At 39.3% G+C, this 18879-nt stretch overlaps 1 protein-coding gene across 4 annotated transcripts in view; it reads left to right on the forward strand.

The window, feature by feature from the left end:
* Positions 1-18879, forward strand: part of TRAPPC9 (trafficking protein particle complex subunit 9) — a 460345-nt gene that overhangs the window by 75800 nt on the left and 365666 nt on the right. For all 4 annotated transcript variants that reach the window (XM_038173943.2, XM_038173949.2, XM_038173944.2 and 1 more), the window contains 2 exons: positions 5802-5954; positions 16358-16482. In XM_038173943.2, the coding sequence (XP_038029871.2) occupies positions 5802-5954; positions 16358-16482 (278 nt within the window). The remainder of the gene's footprint in view (positions 1-5801; positions 5955-16357; positions 16483-18879) is intronic.

Below are 18879 nucleotides of genomic sequence, written 5' to 3' on the forward strand. Positions count from 1 at the left end.
ACTTAGGGTATGAAAGATGTCCAGTGCCCAACCCTGTGTCCGCAAGTACCTGACAGTGCTGAGGATGTCTCAGCCAGAGCTGTAGACTTGCATCTTCCTTTCTCTTACGTGAACCAGAGATCTTGCCAGTAGCTGTCCTGTGCTGCACACTCGAGTGGGACCCAAGAACAAAACCCGTAAATTATCTTCCATCTGCTTGATTCATTGCAGACTGTTACATCCTCTGTAGAGGATGGCAAGACAATGGCAAGAGGCAGCGGGCAGAAAGCGAAACCCGGGGTGAAACCCGGGGGGGTTTCCTCTGAACACCAGGAAATGTTTTGGTGCTGTGCATGGGCTGCCCTGAGAGACGGCTCAGTCTCTGTCCTTGGACGTCTTGAAAAGATGGCTGGGCATGGTCATGGGCAACCAGCTCTGGTGGTCCTGCTTGAGCAGGGGTTGGCCTCCAGCCTCAGCCAGTCTGTCATTGTGCAATTTTGGGAAATATCCTAGAGACTGAAAATGCAGAAAAGATGCAGTAAATCCCTAGTGAGAAGGTATGGATGCTGCCTTTAAAGAAATGTAGTTGAATCACTAATAGAGCTTAGGGATATGGTTTAGTGGAGGACTGTTAGTGTTAGGTCAGAGGTTTGACTCAATGATCTTGAGGTCTCTTCCAACCTAGAAATTCTGTGAAGGGATAACAATACCTTTTGTGTGTTAGCTTTCCAGTTTCATTTTATTTTCAAAATAGGATGTTTTATCTTTTTGAGTCCTTCCCAAAGAAATTAATTCTAGACATGTGTAGGAGCAGTTTAATATTTTATGCATAGAAGGGATTGAAGTGTAAATATGGCCTCATGGCTGAACAATGGGTATTAAGTTTCCATTGGTCTTTGTGGGAGAACAGCATACAGGAAATAGCTAAAAGATACTTCATGACAATTCATAGTGGTTCTCAAAATTACATTTTATTAAGAAAAGTTCTTTTCTTAAGAAAAGGTTACACATAGACAAGTTCATATAGCAAGTGCGGGGTGTTGCAGAATTCTTGTCTGCAGCTGATGGCACCATCTGCTCCTCTGTAGGACTGTCCCGTGGGATGTTGCTGCGTCTCCAGCGGAGCGTCATGGAGAGGCGGCCAGGAGCATGGTATCATGGGCTCGTGTCCATGTCCAGCGCTGAGGCTAGCAGAGAAGCAAAAGCACTAACAAGCAAAGCCCTGTGTGTTGTGCCACCCCCCTCCTGGGCCCACTGTGTCACCAGCCCCACTGTGATGTGGCCGTGGCATCAGTGGGGCTGGTGCCATCGGCACAGTGTGGGTAGGAACTGGGTGTTGACCTTCCTCAGCATGTGGCCATGAAGTCCAGGAATCTGTCCTGTCGAACGTTGAGGTGTCTTGGGCTCGCATCTGTGTCCAGCGCTGAGGCTAGGCAAGAAGAGAACCACCAATGTGTAATACCAGGCGTCTCCTGGGCCCACTGTGTCCCCAGCCCCACTGTGATGTGGCCGTGGTATCAGTGGGACTGGTGCCAGCAGCACAATATGGGAAGGGACTGGGAGTTGACCTTCCTCAGCATGTGGCCATGAAGTCCAGGGATCTGTCCTGTCGAATGTTGACATGTCTTGGGCTTGCATCTGTGTCCAGCGCTGAGGCTAGGCAACAAGAGAACCACCCATGTGTAATACCAGGCGTCTCCTGGGCCCACTGTGTCACCAGCCCCACTGCGATGTGGCCGTGACACCAGCGGGGCTGTTGCCATCAGTACAATGTGGGAAGGGACTGGGATTTGACCTTCCTCAGCATGTGGCCGTGGAGTCCAGGGATCTCTCCTGTCGAATGTTGAGGTGTCAGGGGCTCAGATCTGTGTCCAGCGCTGAGGCTAGGCAACAAGAGAACCACCCATGTGTAATACCAGGCGTCTCCTGGGCCCACCATGTCCCCAGCCCCACTGTGATGTGCCCTGACATCACCAGGGCCTGTGCCAGCAGCACAATATGGGAAGGGACTGGGAGTTGACCTTCCTTAGCAAGTGTCCATGGAGTCCAAGGATCTCTCCTGTCGAATGTTGACGTGTCATGGGCTCGTGTCCGTGTCCAGCGCTGAGGCTAGGCAACAAGAGAACCACCCACGTGTCATACCAGGCCTCTCCTGGGCCCACCATATCACCAGCCCCACTGTGATGTGGCCGTGACAGCAGTGGGGCTGGTGCCATCAGCACAATATGGGAAGGGACTGGGTGTTGACCTTCCTTAGCAAGTGGCCGTGGAGTCCAGGGATCTCTCCTGTCTGATGTTGACCTGTCTCCAGTGGAGTGCTGGAAGAAGGCTGTAGCCATGGTCCTGCTCTGTCGTTTTCCAGGATTCTATCTGTAATAATAAATAATAAAAAAAAAACAACAGCTGGAGGGGAGCGTGGCATCAGTGGGGTTGGTGCCAGCGGCACAATATGGGAAGGGACTGGGTGTTGACCTTTCTCAGCATGTTGCCATGAAGTCCAGGGATCTGTCCTGTCGAATGTTGTCGTGTCATGGGCTCGTGTCCGTGTCCAGCGCTGAGGCTAGGCAACAAGAGAACCACCCACGTGTCATACCAGGCCTCTCCTGGGCCCACCATATCACCAGCCCCACTGTGATGTGGCCGTGACACCAGTGGGGCTGGTGCCATCAGCACAATATGGGAAGGGACTGGGTGTTGACCTTCCTTAGCAAGTGGCCGTGGAGTCCAGGGATCTCTCCTGTCTGATGTTGACCTGTCTCCAGTGGAGTGCTGGAAGAAGGCTGTAGCCATGGTCCTGCTCTGTCGTTTTCCAGGATTCTATCTGTAATAATAAATAATAAAAAAAAACCAACAGCTGGAGGGGAGCGGCTGCCCTTCATTGCCCTGGAGGGCCTCTCCTCTCCCTTCTCAGCCCCAACTCATCTGGCTGCTCCTCTGCCGGCCTGGCCGGCCTGGCCTGCTGCGGCCCTTTTATAGCCGCTCCCCCTGTGACACGGCCACCGCCAACATTCTGTCCCCTGTGACATGGCCATGGCATCGCCAGGACCAGTGCCCACTGAGCAGAAGAAGCGGTTAAATAAAATTATTTTACTTTATTTTACTTTAAGTAAAATGTTTAAGGAAATGTTTTGGTGGTGTGCACGGGTTGCCCAGAGAGACGACTCAGTCTCTGTCCTTGGACGTCTTCAAAAGATGGCTGGGCATGGTCATGGGCAACCAGCTCTGGTGGTCCTGCTTGAGCAGGGGTTGGCCTCCAGCCTCAGCCAGTCTGTCATTGTGCAATTTTGGGAAATATCCTAGAGACTGAAAATGCAGAAAAGATGCAGTAAATCCCTAGTGAGAATGTCTGGATGCTGCCTTCAAAGAAATGTAGTTGAATCACTAACAGAGCTTAGGGCTATGGTTTAGTGGAGGACTGTTAGTGTTAGGTCAGAGGTTGGACTCGATGATCTTGAGGTCTCTTCCAACCTAGAAATTCTGTGATTCTGTGATTAATTCATCTAATCACATTTTGAAGCCTCCTGTACAGCCCGCCTCTGTGGATTGGCATTTTTTTTTTTTAACTGGTTATAAGCAAATAATTTTGAGAGAAATGTTAGCAATCCTGCTACAGGGTTTTTGGGAACTTGTGGTGGTTGTAAGGTAAAAACAGATAGATACAACTCCTCGGAATGGCTTTAACAGTCATGCAAATTTAGATGCCTCCACCCAAAGTTAAATTTTTTCAGTAAGGAATTTTATAGACATGTTTGTCCAGAAAGTCATGGCAAAACAAAAGAAAAACAAACAAAAAAACACAAACAGAATTGTCTGGGGGCTTAAGTTTGGAAAGAATTGAATCTTGAAAGACTTACAATTCCATGGAGTTTGTATAAATTGCTAACGTGCAATTGCTTCTACAGATCTTCAAACCTGTAGAACTTAGAGCGAACCCGAAGTTAGATTGTGGGTGAATTGCAATATGATATTTTTATGATTTTAGTGATTTAGTCTCTAGTTAAAAGGTAAAACAAGTCATTAATTTCCACTCTTTACTAGAAGTTGCTTGCAAATTCAGTTTGTTAAAGACAAATTTTGGACTCTGGAAACTGCCTGAAGACATGCCCTACACCAAGAATTTTTACCACTCAGCTAAAAGGTTTGAATCCCCATGCAATTGTATAATTCATTGGGATAATGACTGCTAAACAAGGCAAAGAAAACAACAATATTAAAGGATAAACCAGTGACAGCTAAGTATTAACTGGATTTTTCTCTGCAGTTAAACTTTGAGCTTGAGCATTCAGATTTTGTCTTGTAATTACAAATGTTAAATTAGAGAGAATCTGGTGGGTACCTTAATACCTGCAGGGGCTGTTCTCACTCAAAGTCTTTTCAGTCCAATATCTTCAGATAAATCTCCTCCTTAATGAAAATACATTTTGGAAACAATTTGTTCATCACGCTGGAGATAGGCTCAGGTGCTTGGGATACATCGTTCTGCTTTGCTTGCATTGGGGAAAAACATCCCTGTAGCACATTACAGTTTTACTTCTTTGAAAAAGGGGGATAGAGATCACTCTACTTGTTAAACTTCTTGAAAATAAAATCAGAATGAAGATATGGTTACAACTAAATCATTAGATGAAGTGGAGGTGACTTCAAGGAAACAATTGTTAGCAGGATTTTTTATTTTTTACCTTGTTGTTGTTCTTCTAGAGAAGTTTTAAAATGGATTTGATGTGGAAAGAAAGAAGATCATTATCTCAAGCAGACCAACTGTTTAAGTTGCAGTTAATGGAAAATATTTTTCTTCTAGATGCAGTTGTTTCTGGGCAAATTAATAAACTTCTGACTGGAATTCTAATTACTTTTCTTGCTAGATCCTTAATGCTAGGCTGTAGTTTATGGAGGCAGTCTTCCCAGCCTGGTTTCTCAAAGATGGGTCTTAGAGGATGGTTTTGGAGAGGCTGTGAAGCGCCAACACACTGATGTGCTGTTAAATACAGTAGGCTGGTACAAAGCAGAGATGAGCTCTGTGACTTTCTGTGGTCCCCATGTTACCTTGGAGCTTGAAATAGCACAGCTTAACTCACCCCTCTTTCCGAAGTGGACTTGATTTCTGCTCTTCATTATTTCAAAATGGATCTTTGGATCTTACTGGAGCACTAAGGAGGCTGCAGAGCTGGTTAATGGACCTCAAGCTATTGATAAGAAATAAATAATAAATTTTTTCCTTGTATTATCCCTTCTGGCACTTCAGGCCTAGGACAGAGGAGCTAATAGTGACAGATATTGTGTCTTATGTGGACCACTGGTAAATCATTTCTCAGATACATAGGTTTTAAGGCAGGCTATTCCTTAAGGTTTGGGTCTTCTGTACTTTATGTTTTTCAGTTTTGAGAAGGGACTTTATTTTATAAATAACTGAAAGCCAGTGATCTTCCTAGTCTTCTCTATTGCTTGTTAAGGAATTGTATAATGATGTCACAGGTGTTTCAGAACTGTAACTGGTTTATTTTGGTGCAATATTTTGATGTGTTCTTGAGTATTCAAAGTGTATATTTAATATCGCCTATTGTGCAATCTATAAATGTTTTCTTGTTAGTGTTCTTCACCTAATTTTTTTTTTCATCTCTCTCATCTACATGCTTTCAGGCCAATCTCAGTAATCTCTCTGATGTAATTCTAGTATTACGTTCACTTTCGATGCCTTAATTCTAAATATTTTAGAATTTAAACAGAAGATGGCAAATCAGTTAATGCTCTGTACAACAGCTATAAAATAAAACATTCTTGGCATGGTGGTTATGCTAATGAAATATTGTTTTTTTTTAATACAGAGAAGCTGTATGGTGACTTCTTGAGTTGGAAGCTAGAAGATACGCTCTCCCAGTTCCCTCTAAGACCTGGGAAGATTGCAATTTTTACTGTAAACATCAAAGTGAAGCTGGACTTCTCATGCCAAGAAAACCTTCTGCAAGATCTCAATGACGGTGAGTTCTTAATTTCTTCTTGCTTAAATGGATTCTGTGACCTTCTGAGAAGCACTTATCCAGCTCTTGTGCTGTTCTTTTTAATACATTATGTGTGATGTGGCTACATGTTTCTGTGTTCTGTCTTGTAATGCAAAGGCAACTCTTCAGTGAGGTGTGTGGACTCAAGACTGAGTTTTTGTGACAATGTGCGGTTGGGATAGTTTGAGCAAAACTTCTCACTATGAGACATCATCTTGCTATATTTTTAAATCTTTCATGATTCTTTTTAATTCTTCCATTTATGCGTCCCTTTGTATCCTTATCTTAAGAAAATGAAGAAAAATGGAGCTTACAAACAGCAATGGGCTTAAAGAGAACTGAACATGAAGTTGATTATTTCTTTATCTGAGCTCATAGAATTGTTTATAATGGCTGACTGCAGTTTTGCCAGGTGACGTACTCTAACGTAGGGCGTAATCTTCCTAATATTTATATTTTAGAGAAAGTGTGCTTAAACTCATAGCTTCTTTTGAATCAAAAAAACAACAACACGTTTGCTTGTATTAGAATTATCCAGAATTACAAGTACCAGATACTTGTAATAAGGATTTCCTCTTTATGATGAACACAAAGTCTTACTGGAGTAATTGCTATACTCTGTATTTTTTCAATTGCCTGCTATATTTACACTAATTGAATTAACTTGCCAAAACAAGATATTCCTGTATTTTAAAGAAAACCATATCTTAATTATTATTTGGCCTCTTTCCCAGGATTCACTTGCAGGTGTGCATTATTGGTGTAATTAAAATACAAATATTTTCAAAATAGAAAAAATAGAACAAGATGGTATGTATAGCTTACTCGGGGCAAAAGGGACTGAATTCTGCGATTTACCTCGCAAATGCATTTAGGCAGACATTTTATTGTGTTAATAAAGTTTAAAAGACTTCTTTGCTTTTAAACTTTACTGGTATAAAAAAAGTCAAAAAAATTAGGACTTAACTAAAGCTAGGGGATTTGTTCAGTAACAATAAGATTTACTTTGCAGGACTCCATTTTTAATTATTTTTATGCTAAGGCTTTTGAAATGGTAAAGAAAATGGTATAGGCCAGTTGATTCAAAATTTTAATTGAACTTCAGAAACTTTGGTTTTATTTGTATTTGTCCTTCTAGTTGACATTAATAGGAAAGGAATCTGAGTCATGGAGATGAGGAGGAACTTGATCAATGTAATCAATACAATTTGCAAAATAATTATGAAAGTCAGAATCTTAAAAGGTAGACGTTATGCCTTTTAGTGCCAGTTCTGTTATTTTTATTTCTCTTTATTTTTGTAACTCTCAGAAAAAGAAAACAAAATCTGCCATTGACCCGCTGTCCAAAATCTTTAAAGGTGCTGCAAAGCTACATGTTCCCAGCAGTTTTTTAGGTGAAATAATGTACAAATAAAATATGCTGTAGAAGGAGAGGATAACATGCTTTTGTCTTGTTACTGACATCAAGCAATTGTGGAACAGTGGATTTGGGCCTCTTTTTTTTCTTTAAAAAAAAAATAATAATAAAAAAAAAATAATCCTACTTTTATGTGACCAGCTATGAAAAAAATCCTGGAAGAACATTATTACTCTGTTATTTCTGTCTACAGCTTCTTCACCTATAGCCTGGAAGGAATTCAGTGTTTTCTCCTTCAGTAACGATAAAGGAGCAGGATCCATTAGTATTTGTTCAGAGGTCTGGTGTCTTTTGGGGATATGTACCACGTGCAATTTGAAAGTATTAGTAGAAATGCTAAGTACATGGACATTTTAACTTGCTACTGTTTTTTTTTTTCTGTGTTTCTTGAAGGAATATGTATATATGTTAATACTCTGAATGAATACTGTACTTTTTAAAGAAGAAGGTAGCATCCTGATATGAAGAACAATCGAGAGCTAAGAAAGTCAGTGGCAACTCTGCCATGGCTTTTAATCATATGGTAGCTATGGTACCTTTTTCTTTTGAGGACCAGATTTACAACGATGATCAAAATACTTCTGTCTTTTAAAAGTAATGTCCTTAGCCGGGCATCTGTTACTTTGATCTGTTTTCATTTGCTGCTGAAATTGTTTCCTTTTGTTTGTAATCTGAAGATAGGACGGAGAGGATAAATTGCAGATGTTTGCGATGATACACTTATCCAATTGGAAAGTAAACTAAGTTATCAATCAGAATTGCTGATCTAATTCTTGTGTGTTGATGGTATACTGCCTGGTAAAGAAAAATGTTAGATGTTCTTCTAGATTAAAGGAAGCAAAAACACATGAGTGGCTGTACAGGATCAGATCAATGACCGTCTAGTCCAATATCCTGTCTGATAGTGGCTAAGAGCAGATGCCTGTGGGAGAATATAGGGAAAATTTTGAATATATATGCTCCTTTCCTTTAGGTGTTTGCGTGCTGACTTGTTAGCTGTGGAACTTCCAGAGTCTGGTACGGTTTCTCTGTTTTTAGGCACTCTTACTCATTCTCAGTGGGTTTCTTTGTCATAACATTCTTTGCACTCTCTGCCAGGCTGGTACAGCAAGCTGTGCCACGAGGATTCACAGTTAAATTACTTTTATCAGCTTTCAACCTACTGGTATCCTTCTGATATTACCTAGTGTCTGTATTGCAAGGAACAGCTAACAATCCATCTCCTAAACATCGTGCTGACACTTGTGATGTTACGTGCTCTCCCAGTGTTATTTTCACAGTGGTCTCTTTCATAGTCTGAAGATTTCTATCTGGCTTTGCTGTCCTTGTCATGGAAAGGGTGCCATCTGTTTCTCAGTCTTGTCCCTTTTGAACACTGTCAGCTCTATATCCTTGAGGTAGTCTATGTACACTCTTTGAAAGGTGATCTCTGTGATTCTGCACTGACCTAATGATGCTCCTTACTTTTTCTATTACTTGCCTTACAATAATGCAGTAATGCACACCTGGGTTACTTTTTTTTTAACCGTTCCTCAGTGTTGAATTGGTGGGTTCGTGAATCTGTGAATCAGCGCCACGAGCTTGCTTCTGTACAATAATATTTAAGGTTAGGATTGTTATTGTTTTTGTTTTCCATATATTTATACTGAATTTCATTTGACATTTATCACCTAGTCACCAAGTTTTATAAGATCATAGCTGTTACGTCAGGAACATGCCATTCTCTTTGTGTTTTATAGGCTTCCACTCTGGAAGTTGGGTTTGTGCAAATACAGCCTAATAACATGCAAGATAATACCACAGAAGAATGTGCATCCCATTAAAACATGATATTGTCTTGGCTTACTATTTTTAGAAATAATTACTTTGCAAACACTTTGAACAGCTGGGCAGGTGTTCTAGAGACACTTGTATTTTTTAATGATGATTAAGAAGCCCAGGCTTACGTCTTGAAGGTACTTGCCCAAGATTTAGGGGTTCTCTCTAAGAATCCTCTTTGCTGCAAATACTAATGAAGTTTTTTTCCCTGAACTGGGTGTTTCAAGGATCCTTCTGTGTACATTCTTGGTTCTCTGGCCAAGAAATCCAGTGTGTGTATTTAATTCAATTTTAAGGTTGTTAGAATCACAGAGTAAGACAGGAGGAAGCACAGCGTTGCTTGGTACAGCCTGGCCTAAGGAGCTTCAGCAGTAAGGCCTCTCCCTGCTGGTAAATGAAAGAGGTCAACAGGATGCTCACATCATGAGGATAATTAATTCTTCCAAGTCATTATAGCGTAATTTCTGAAATCCAGTTTTTCCCTGATGCTAAACAGGAAAAGAACAATAGCTGCTCTTTTTTGATTGTTTTATAATTGGTAACTTGTTAGTGGGAAAGAGGCTTTAAAAAAAGCTTCTATCAGATGGGGATACTGTTTTGCAAGGTAAATTAATTAAACTGCAATGAGTGCTTCATTATGTGGAAATGTTAGTGTTCGTTCGTTCTGTTTATAGGGAGCCTAAAGACAGATGCGAGAATATTTAAATTCATAAACTCATCAAAGGAACTAAGTAACTAGATGCTAAGAGAAGCCAAACCATGCCTGAAGTCTCTCCTTCCCTTCTCTGGGGGAGGAAGGTTTGCAGACAAATAATAGCTTATTTCTAACAGCAGTGATCTTGAATGGTTTTAATACTGGTATACGAGACCATTGTGAATCTATTTCATAATTACTTTGTTGCTTTTCTGCTTAAATATAATACTAAAGTCTACTTAAATAAAATACAAAGCTAGGCTTTATTCATTTAACGTTCCTATGCTTATATAGCTTATACACGAGATATTTCTTTGTTGGAAAGATACCTGGTTATGAGTTTAAGTGGGTTCTTGAAAAGTCTGCAAAACAACATAGCCTGGACAATTCTATTAGGATAGTATTTCTGAAGTCCTCAGGTATTTCAGTAAGATCATTTGTGTTAGTACCTTTGGTTACCTTTATTGCATTATGTCATTCAGAATATTTTCTCATTTATTTCATTCCTAACTTTTTAGTCTTTACAGTTTGAAGATACCAGTTCTCATTTTGATTGCACCAAGTTTTTTTTCTTTACCTACAAACTCTTCTGTCCTCCATAAATTAATCACCGTGTTACTTTGAAAAAAAGTTCTTGATTTTTTTGAGAACTTTTCTTGCAGATTTCTTTTTTGAATTCCAACTTCAGTGCTTACAGAAGATAAGGTGCCTTTTTCTCTTCCAAATGTCTTTTAACCCTTCCTGTGTGATAATTAGACTGATAAGGATTTTATATTTTTATTTTTTAACAGTATATAAGCGCCATGGAACTTCAGCCTTTATCAGTTGTACAAGCTTCTACAGGAACATGTAGGAAGAAGTATTTTAGGCCTCAAATCTTTACAAAGTAAATAGTAAGGCAGACATGAGACAAACAGTAATAAATTTATTATTGGGACTTGCAGACTATTTAACCCATCATCCTATTAAGTTTCCTGTTGTGCTGTTTCCTCGCTGAGGCTCTTTAATTTGGCATCTAATGTAGTGTGCATAAATAATCTCTAGCCTTTGACTACATTTATTTTTTTACACTTGCTTCCTTTGTCTAACTTCTCAGTACTAGTTCATCAACCTCAATAATGTATCCTTACTTATACTACATTCCTATTGTCAATTATTAAACTCTTCAAATATTATGTCAAATATTATGTCAAAAATTATGTCAAATATTATATGTCAGATATTAAACTCTTCATATGTAATGCAGCTTCAAAGAAGTGCTCACTCTGATATGTGTCATCTCTGCTCTGGCCCTGGGAGCCAGAGAGCTGATGCATTCCTGGTAGCATCACCGGGTGCACTGCTAACTCTTGTCTCCTGTGCTTAGTTTTAAGCATGTTTTTGAGAGAGGGAAGGAATAAGTACTCTTGACTGCTCTTGAGTTATTGCCCTATTTGTTGTGGTTTAGTCCCCATAGGCAACCAGTTACCCCTCTGCCCCCAAAGAGCTGTTATTGCTGAGCACGATGCCATGTGGTATGGAATATCCCTTTGGTAATTTGGGGTCGCCTGCAAAGGTTGTGTCCCCTCCAATCTTCTTGTGCACCCCCAGCCTCCTCGCTGACCAGACAGTGTGAAAAACAGAAGACACCTTGTGTGCATGAGCACTGCTCAGGAACAACCAAACCATCCATGTGTTGTCAACACTGTGTTCATCACAAATCCAAAACATAGCACCACAGCAGCTAGTCTGAAGAAAATTAACTCTATTCCAGCCGAAATCAGGACATTGTTGCAGTATCCAGAGACGGCAAGTTCCTAGAGTTCTGCAGACTTTTCACTTCCAGCTGAATACACGATCATTTGTTCATTTTTCGAAGAAAAAACCACACATTGGTGTTTGGCAAGCATTCTGTCTCTCCCCTGTCATGAACTACTTCAGTCTTTTTCCTTTGTGCTGAAAGTACTCTGAAGCTGTTACAATATTTTTCGGAGAGGCTTTTCATACTGAAATTTCTATCAGACAATTGATGGACAAAATAAATACCTGGGCTCAGAGGACATTTAATTTTCACGTCTTATGTTTCAAGTTCAATACTTTTCAAGAATTCTGACAGATCCTCTTGGCTTATAATTTCATACTGCCACAGCACTTGTGTTACAAAGGTGTTACTCTATGTTTTTATAGTTTTTAATCTCTGGCGGGTTAACTTTTGCTAAGAGCCAAATATCCACCCAGCTACTTGTTTGCTGTCTCTCCTCAGCAGGATGGGGGACAAAAACAGGATGAAAAAGCTTCTGGGTTGTGATAAAGATTGGGAGATCACTTACTAGTTATGAAAATGGGCAAAACAGACTTGACCTCCGGAAAATTAATTTAACATAAATAAAAACACCACCTTCTCCCCCTGCCCCGGGCTGCAGCACCTCAGGAACACCCTGCTCCCGCGGGGGCTCCCCACGGCCGCAGCTGCCTCAGGAAATGTCCCCCTGCTGCGGCGTGGGCCCTCCCCAGGCTGCAGGGTGGAGATCTGCTCCAGTGGGAGCTCTGCAGGGCTGCCGGGGAATCCCTGCTGCCTGTGGGCCTGGAGCCCCTCCTGCCCTCCTCCTCCTGGGGCCTGGGCCCTCTGCTGCTTCTCCCTCACCCTGGGCCTCCTCCTCGACCTGTGCCCGCTCTGCCCTTTAGGAAATCTGGTTTCCCTGAGCTGCCGCCAGCTTGGGGCTGGGCTCAGCTGGGCCCTGCCCACAGAGGCCCCTCCAACACCTGCAGACACCCCACATGTTTTACCTTTCATGTATATTTAGAATACATCAGAGTTTGATAAAATACAAACAGAGTTTGCAGCTCCCACGGTTGTGCTGTACCTGTTTAAAAGTATTTGTGTTTTTGTCACCTGGATCAGCCCAGTGATCACACCACCTTGCTGCATTGCCACTGGGCTGTGGGTTTGTACACGAGGGAAAGTGCCCCGCGGCAGCTTGTTCAGTCCCTGCCTTGTAAATTGAGAAGTTTAACCACCTTAGTAAACTTTCCCTCATTCAATTATAAGATTGTGTGGGATTCGTCTGCGCAGCCTACTGCGAAAGTGGCTAATGAAGTTAAATTGACAATTTACTTAACATTTGAGAGGAGAGAGGAAATGCTGGGAAGAGATTTCGCTCTGTTATGACAGAAATGCCTGCGATGTTGGAAAAGCAAGCCGCTTTTTCGCAGTTACCATGGAAAAAGTGTTGGTCATGTGCTGTTACCATGGAAATGTTCAATGTGAATTCCAGAAATTAGAAAGATTTCTGGACCGAGTAGCAAGACAATTGTTCTTTTTATAGTGAAAGGCTGCTCAAGCTGTTTGACATTAGGAACGTGGAGGATGTAGCATCTTCAAATCTCTAAACCTCATGAGAGAAAATAAAATGTATTTCCACTATGAAAACTCATAAAATATAAATGCGAAGTAATTTAAAACTTCTGGTGAATTGCTTTAAATTTTTCAGTTACCTTTTTTTTTCCGTCTGTAATCACCAAGTTCAGCAACCTACCGATACTTTTGACAGAATTTCCCCATTCTGTGATGAGTGCTGAATGCAGTGCAACGGAGCAGTTTGTGAACTAGCTAGCCAACTTTGCTGCCCGGTCAAACACCTGAAAATGCGAAATAATCTAAAACAACTGGCTAGCAGGAGAACATTAATTATTTTTGTCCTCTGGCAATGAAGAGTCCTTATATAGTCAAAGTCGTGGAGGGGTGAGCCGTTTGAAGTACATGCAGTGCCTTGTGCCAGACCCTGTTATACACAATGCCACAGTGCCCCAAACTAGAAACAAAAGTTTGAACACAGTGGTGATTCCCTAAGACTTTCCTTTTAGCCTGAAGCAGGATCAGTGTTCTCTTTGATGTCTTACCTCCTTTTGCCCGAAGGTGCAATTTGGAGATTAAAAAAAATTCCACTTCCCCCCTAGAAATGGTTTAAACTAACTTCTGTCTTTTCATTTTTTCTGAGAAAATGAAAATAAAATTGTCTTTAGGAGACAAAATAGCTTACAAAAGGCATTAGTTGCAGGTCTATTGAATGTTTTAGGTATTAACTAGTCTTTTAACAAAGAAAGGAAACCTTGGGTCTTAAAAATGGAAGATAAGACAAGTGCTGTGAGATATTTCATATTTGGTTGCTTTCATGGTTTATGTGCAAATGTGTGCACCAATCACCTCCTTTTCTTCTAAATATGTAGCTGATGAAATTAATTCATCCATTTGACAAGAGGATTTTTCTTCAGGTAAAATTTCTTACTATCATTGAAAAGAGTGCATTTCAAAGCTCTCAAGTGTAGTTATCAACAGTGTTGCTGGCAAACTTCAAATCACAGAGTCATGGGATGGCTTGGGCTGGAAGGGACCTTAAAGTTATCTACTGCCAACTCTTCTGCCAACTGACTTGAATGTTTTAATGTATTATTGTCTCAAACGTTAGTCTAATAAGTAAATTCGCTTTGATATCACTTGGCTTTAAAGAGATGTTAAGAGCTGGTTTAGGATTGTTTTGATATCTCGTTATTTCTTATGCAAGTTAGAAATAAAAAACCCGTTAGCACATGCAAAATTCGTTCTTGTTTTCATGACCCTTCCTTTTCCCTGATGTCCATGGGCTAGACTCCTGCATGATATAATGTAGCAATGTTATTAGAGGAAAGGTTTTCTTTTGCTGTTGCTGAATGTATCTATATATTTAAATACTGTTTAACTGATTCTGTTTGCAGTTCTCCAGGATCGTCATATAACAGCCCATATGATTGTCTTCTCCATTTGTAGCTGTGCTAATCTGACTCACCCCTTCTGTTTTCTCATCAGTTAGATGCTGCTGATTGATTTTCTGGAGTGGACCCATGTGGAACAAATATGTCTTTTAATTTGAGCATTTATAGAGATATAGAGATTACCAGAAGAATTCTAACAATGAGGAAAACTAGGCTTATGGTGCATAAGTTTCAAAGTAGTACCATGTGTTTTCCTTGCACTCTTGTGGCTTTGCCCACATGAAGAACGTCACTGCACGCGAATACATCTTCTGCTAGAATCTGTGAAGGTTATTGACCTTTTAAAGAAGTCTTGAGTGCTCTGATTTCATTGAGCAGATGATGTTTATGACAGCTGGTGATGGAAATGCCTGAGAAATATGAATTGTTCTTTGCACTGATTTTTTTTATTAGTTAATTGTCAATTAAATTCTTTGTTCTTTGACTAGTAAGTCTCCCAAATTGGCACCGTCAAATCTGATGTTATTCATAAAGTAGTTTGACATTATTCTTGTTTGAAAGGAGTTTGGAAGGAAAGGAACATGGGAGATTCCCATGTTTTCTCACTGGGATACACGTGAAATTTAATAGGGCAAAAAAATTCATGCTTTGTCTTGCTCTTCTGGTTTTGAGCCTTTGAGGAATGTACCTGCAGCAGGTCCAGATTTGAGGCCATCCGTGGAACCAGAATGGGATCTAGCAGATAAAATTTGATAAGGACAGCTTCCAAAGAGGAAGTATGTTTGATTTTTGTACAGTAATTTTGCATTTCCCCTATGTTTAGTTATGTGTGTTTGTTGACATACGAGATTTTGTTTGTATTTAATTGGATTTTGTGGATTGCATTTGCTATGCACAGCATAGGGGAACAAAATACTACTCTGGGCTTTGAATATAAACCTAAATAATAAGAAACCGAATAATAAATTTTTAAGTCTAATTCTTAATATATGTTAAAACTCCATTATTTTATTTTTTTAATTCCCCTGATTTTTTTTGATTAAACATAATTATGCATTTTAATGATTTAGTATGTGGCTCCAGGAGGTTGACACACCCAAATACGATGAAGTGTCTTTATTTACCTTCAAGGTATACAAACTTACCAACAATAAAGAAAAAAATATAAAGACTATCTATTTCAGTTAAACTTTTTGTTGACTATTACAATGTAAAGCTTAGTTTCCATTCTTTATTATACAGAAGAAATATTGTATATATTTGGTGTCAGTATATGGTATGACACATCAATTATTTATATTTTTTCTTATAAAATATATATTTGGAAAATGAATCCTCAGACCCGATATTGGAAGTTTTTAAAAGATATTAAGCTTTTAATAGGGCCATTATCATGGCAAAGCACAAACTTTCATTTCGTTCTTTTTTAATATTGCAAATATTAAAACTAATTTTACATTATGAACTCTGGCATCTCTATTGTGTTTTTTTTTTTCAAACGCAGTTCCCTTCTTTTCCTCTGAGTCACACAATTTTATGTGTATTCCTCTTTATTTTTTGGCTTCTAGAGCAGAATATAGCAAAATAATCCTTAATTTGTTTTTCCTTTTTGTATAAAATATTAATGTTTCCTTTCTTTATCTCCCTTTAATAACACAGATACAGATTTGTTGGACTAAAATATAACATTTAAAGAGAAAGTAATTTCATTTATTGTTTTTCTAGATGGAATCAGTGTCAGCGGACTTCCACTTTCCAGTCCTTTTCGGCAGGTTGTCAAACCAAGAGTAGAGGCGAAACCTGTTAATCCACAAGAAAGCAGCAAAGCTGGTGACTTCAGTCACGTGAAGGTAAGAAAGTGTCGTAAAAATAAGTGAAAAATTTAGTTTTCATTATGCTACGTTACGGTTCTGGGATTAAAAAGTAAAGGGTCAAAGGATCAAAGTCTTACCTTCGCACTTCCCGTGCTTAGCATTTTAGAGGTGCTCAAGTAACAGAATAATTGAGAGAGACAAATGAAAAATAAATAAATGTAGCAGGATGAAAGAACAACTGGGTGGGTTAGGAGCTGCACTCTGAGAGTCTTACCTGGAGAAAGCTACTGTGTGTTTTTCTTTGAAAACAGAACAAAAAGTTCTTACCTGTTCAAAATACAAACTTCTTGTTTTCAGCAGGGAAATGAGAACAGTTGTACTTTACTGGCCTGATTTGCAGGAGATATAATTTAAGACTAAGATAGCAAGGATTATAAAAAACGTAGCCTAGGACTTCATTGGTCTCTTTCATAGCTTTGGTGTGTGTTTTACATGCCATGTAATGTTTGATATGTTTCCTGCATGAATTCTGCGTTAATTCATTCCCTCTGAATTTCTCTCCACTTTTGTACACAGCAGTTTTGGCTTGGCAAGCCTTTGACTGAGAAGTACACATAGGCTTTGCTTTTTTTTCAATAACGCACTTTGGATCTGAATTTACTTTTTTTCCCAGTGAGGTTATTTACAGTTCTATTTGATGAATAAACAGGGGACACTATTAATTTATAAATATGTTTCTTTTGAATCATTAGTACAAATAATTCTCTCTCATTTGGTTCTGCAGTACAAAAAGGTTGATGACAGCATATGAGATGATTAAAAAACCACACTAGTAAAGGCTTTCTTTGTATTTTTTGACATAGTGAGGTACTTCCAAGTTGCTCATAAAGATAAATCACCATGATTGAGAAAACAGTTTGAAGCTAGTAAAATGTTCACCATTAATTTTCAAGCACAGAAGTTTGTGTAAGAATTTATGTTCTACTGAACACTTATGATTTATGCAAGCAAGGAGAATATTATTGTGAAATGGGAATAAAAGTCCAGAAATGCAGAATTTCCACGTACCGAACACATGGAAGAATCCCTTTGGTGCACTTTCTGGTTGTTAGCCAGTTGTCCTGGCAACTGCAAAGTTGCAGGTTCACGGTGACCTTTGTGATGGTTTTGTAAGGACCTTGGAGACCTGTAAAGCAAGAATGTGTTCTTTCAACAGTCTGGTGGGAATGCACGAACTTGATTCTATTGGTGTTTGCTGAATGCAGTTTGAATTTATTAATTGGTATTTTGTATGGAAGGACCTTGCAGGTAGCCAAAATTATGTTGAAGAGAGAACACAAATTCTGATAACATTACGGGGTTCCTTGCTTATTAAAGTTATCTGTGCATTGAGCCTGGTTTTTATATGACTGTAGTACAGCTCCCATAGCATGCTTGAAATTATTAATTTACCATGTTAACGCCTCTTCTAGAACTCTTTTAATGACTGCATTTTTTAAGTTTAGAAGAGATGATTTACAGAGAATCAACAGGAAAAACAAAAAATCAGGGAGTTAAAGTAGCCAACAGAATAAAATTCTGGAGGAAGTCTACAAAATTATCTCTAATTACTTAAATTATACCATTCAGATCACGTAATTGCAGGGGACATTAATGGGAGGAAAGATGTGATTTCTATTTTTCCAAAATTATTAAGACTGACATGTTTTGGTTGAGGAGAGAGAAAACCACAGTAGGGTAACACCATCTTTGCAGCGTATACTGTCATGGCTAGTTCCATATTAACAGATCACCATTTCTGTAACTTCCATTTGCATTTACCGTGTTTTTATAAATAATTATGATATTATTTCAGCTTGTCCCTATTAAGCCACTATAAATCAACCATTTGATTTATACTAGTTATCTATGGTAAGGTGTTATATCCAGCTTTTGCCTACTACTTCTGTACGTTACTGTTTACTTCTCTTTGCAACAGCTCTCTACTTTGACAGAGTTCTTCATCTGAATAAAAAATAATTAATATTGACCAGTGGAAAATTCCAAATTAAAATATCAGGCAGTTATTCTAATTAATTGAGTCAACAGACTATTTTTTATTGAAAAATCAGATTGTATCTTGGCTGGGTTCTGAGGAATTTGCTGTTATTTTTGTTTCTGTCTTTACTTTATTTCACACAGGATATCTTTCAGAATACACAAATAGATGTTCATTGTCAAATATAAAGGCTTTTTCTCAGTAGGAACATTGTTGTATGCATTAGCAAGCTGGGATATATCAAAGAGAAATGGTCCAAGATTCTCTTTGAACCTGAATCTTAAAATATTTCATATTTATGAATATTTCTGAATGCCCTAGAACCTCCTTAGAAGGTACATCAGGTTCTCTCAGTTGCTGCATGATAGTTCAGTGCGTGTGGGCTATGGCCATGC

Source organism: Anas platyrhynchos, chromosome 2 (assembly GCF_047663525.1).
Source record: "Anas platyrhynchos isolate ZD024472 breed Pekin duck chromosome 2, IASCAAS_PekinDuck_T2T, whole genome shotgun sequence".
In the NCBI taxonomy this organism is placed as follows: domain Eukaryota; kingdom Metazoa; phylum Chordata; class Aves; order Anseriformes; family Anatidae; genus Anas; species Anas platyrhynchos.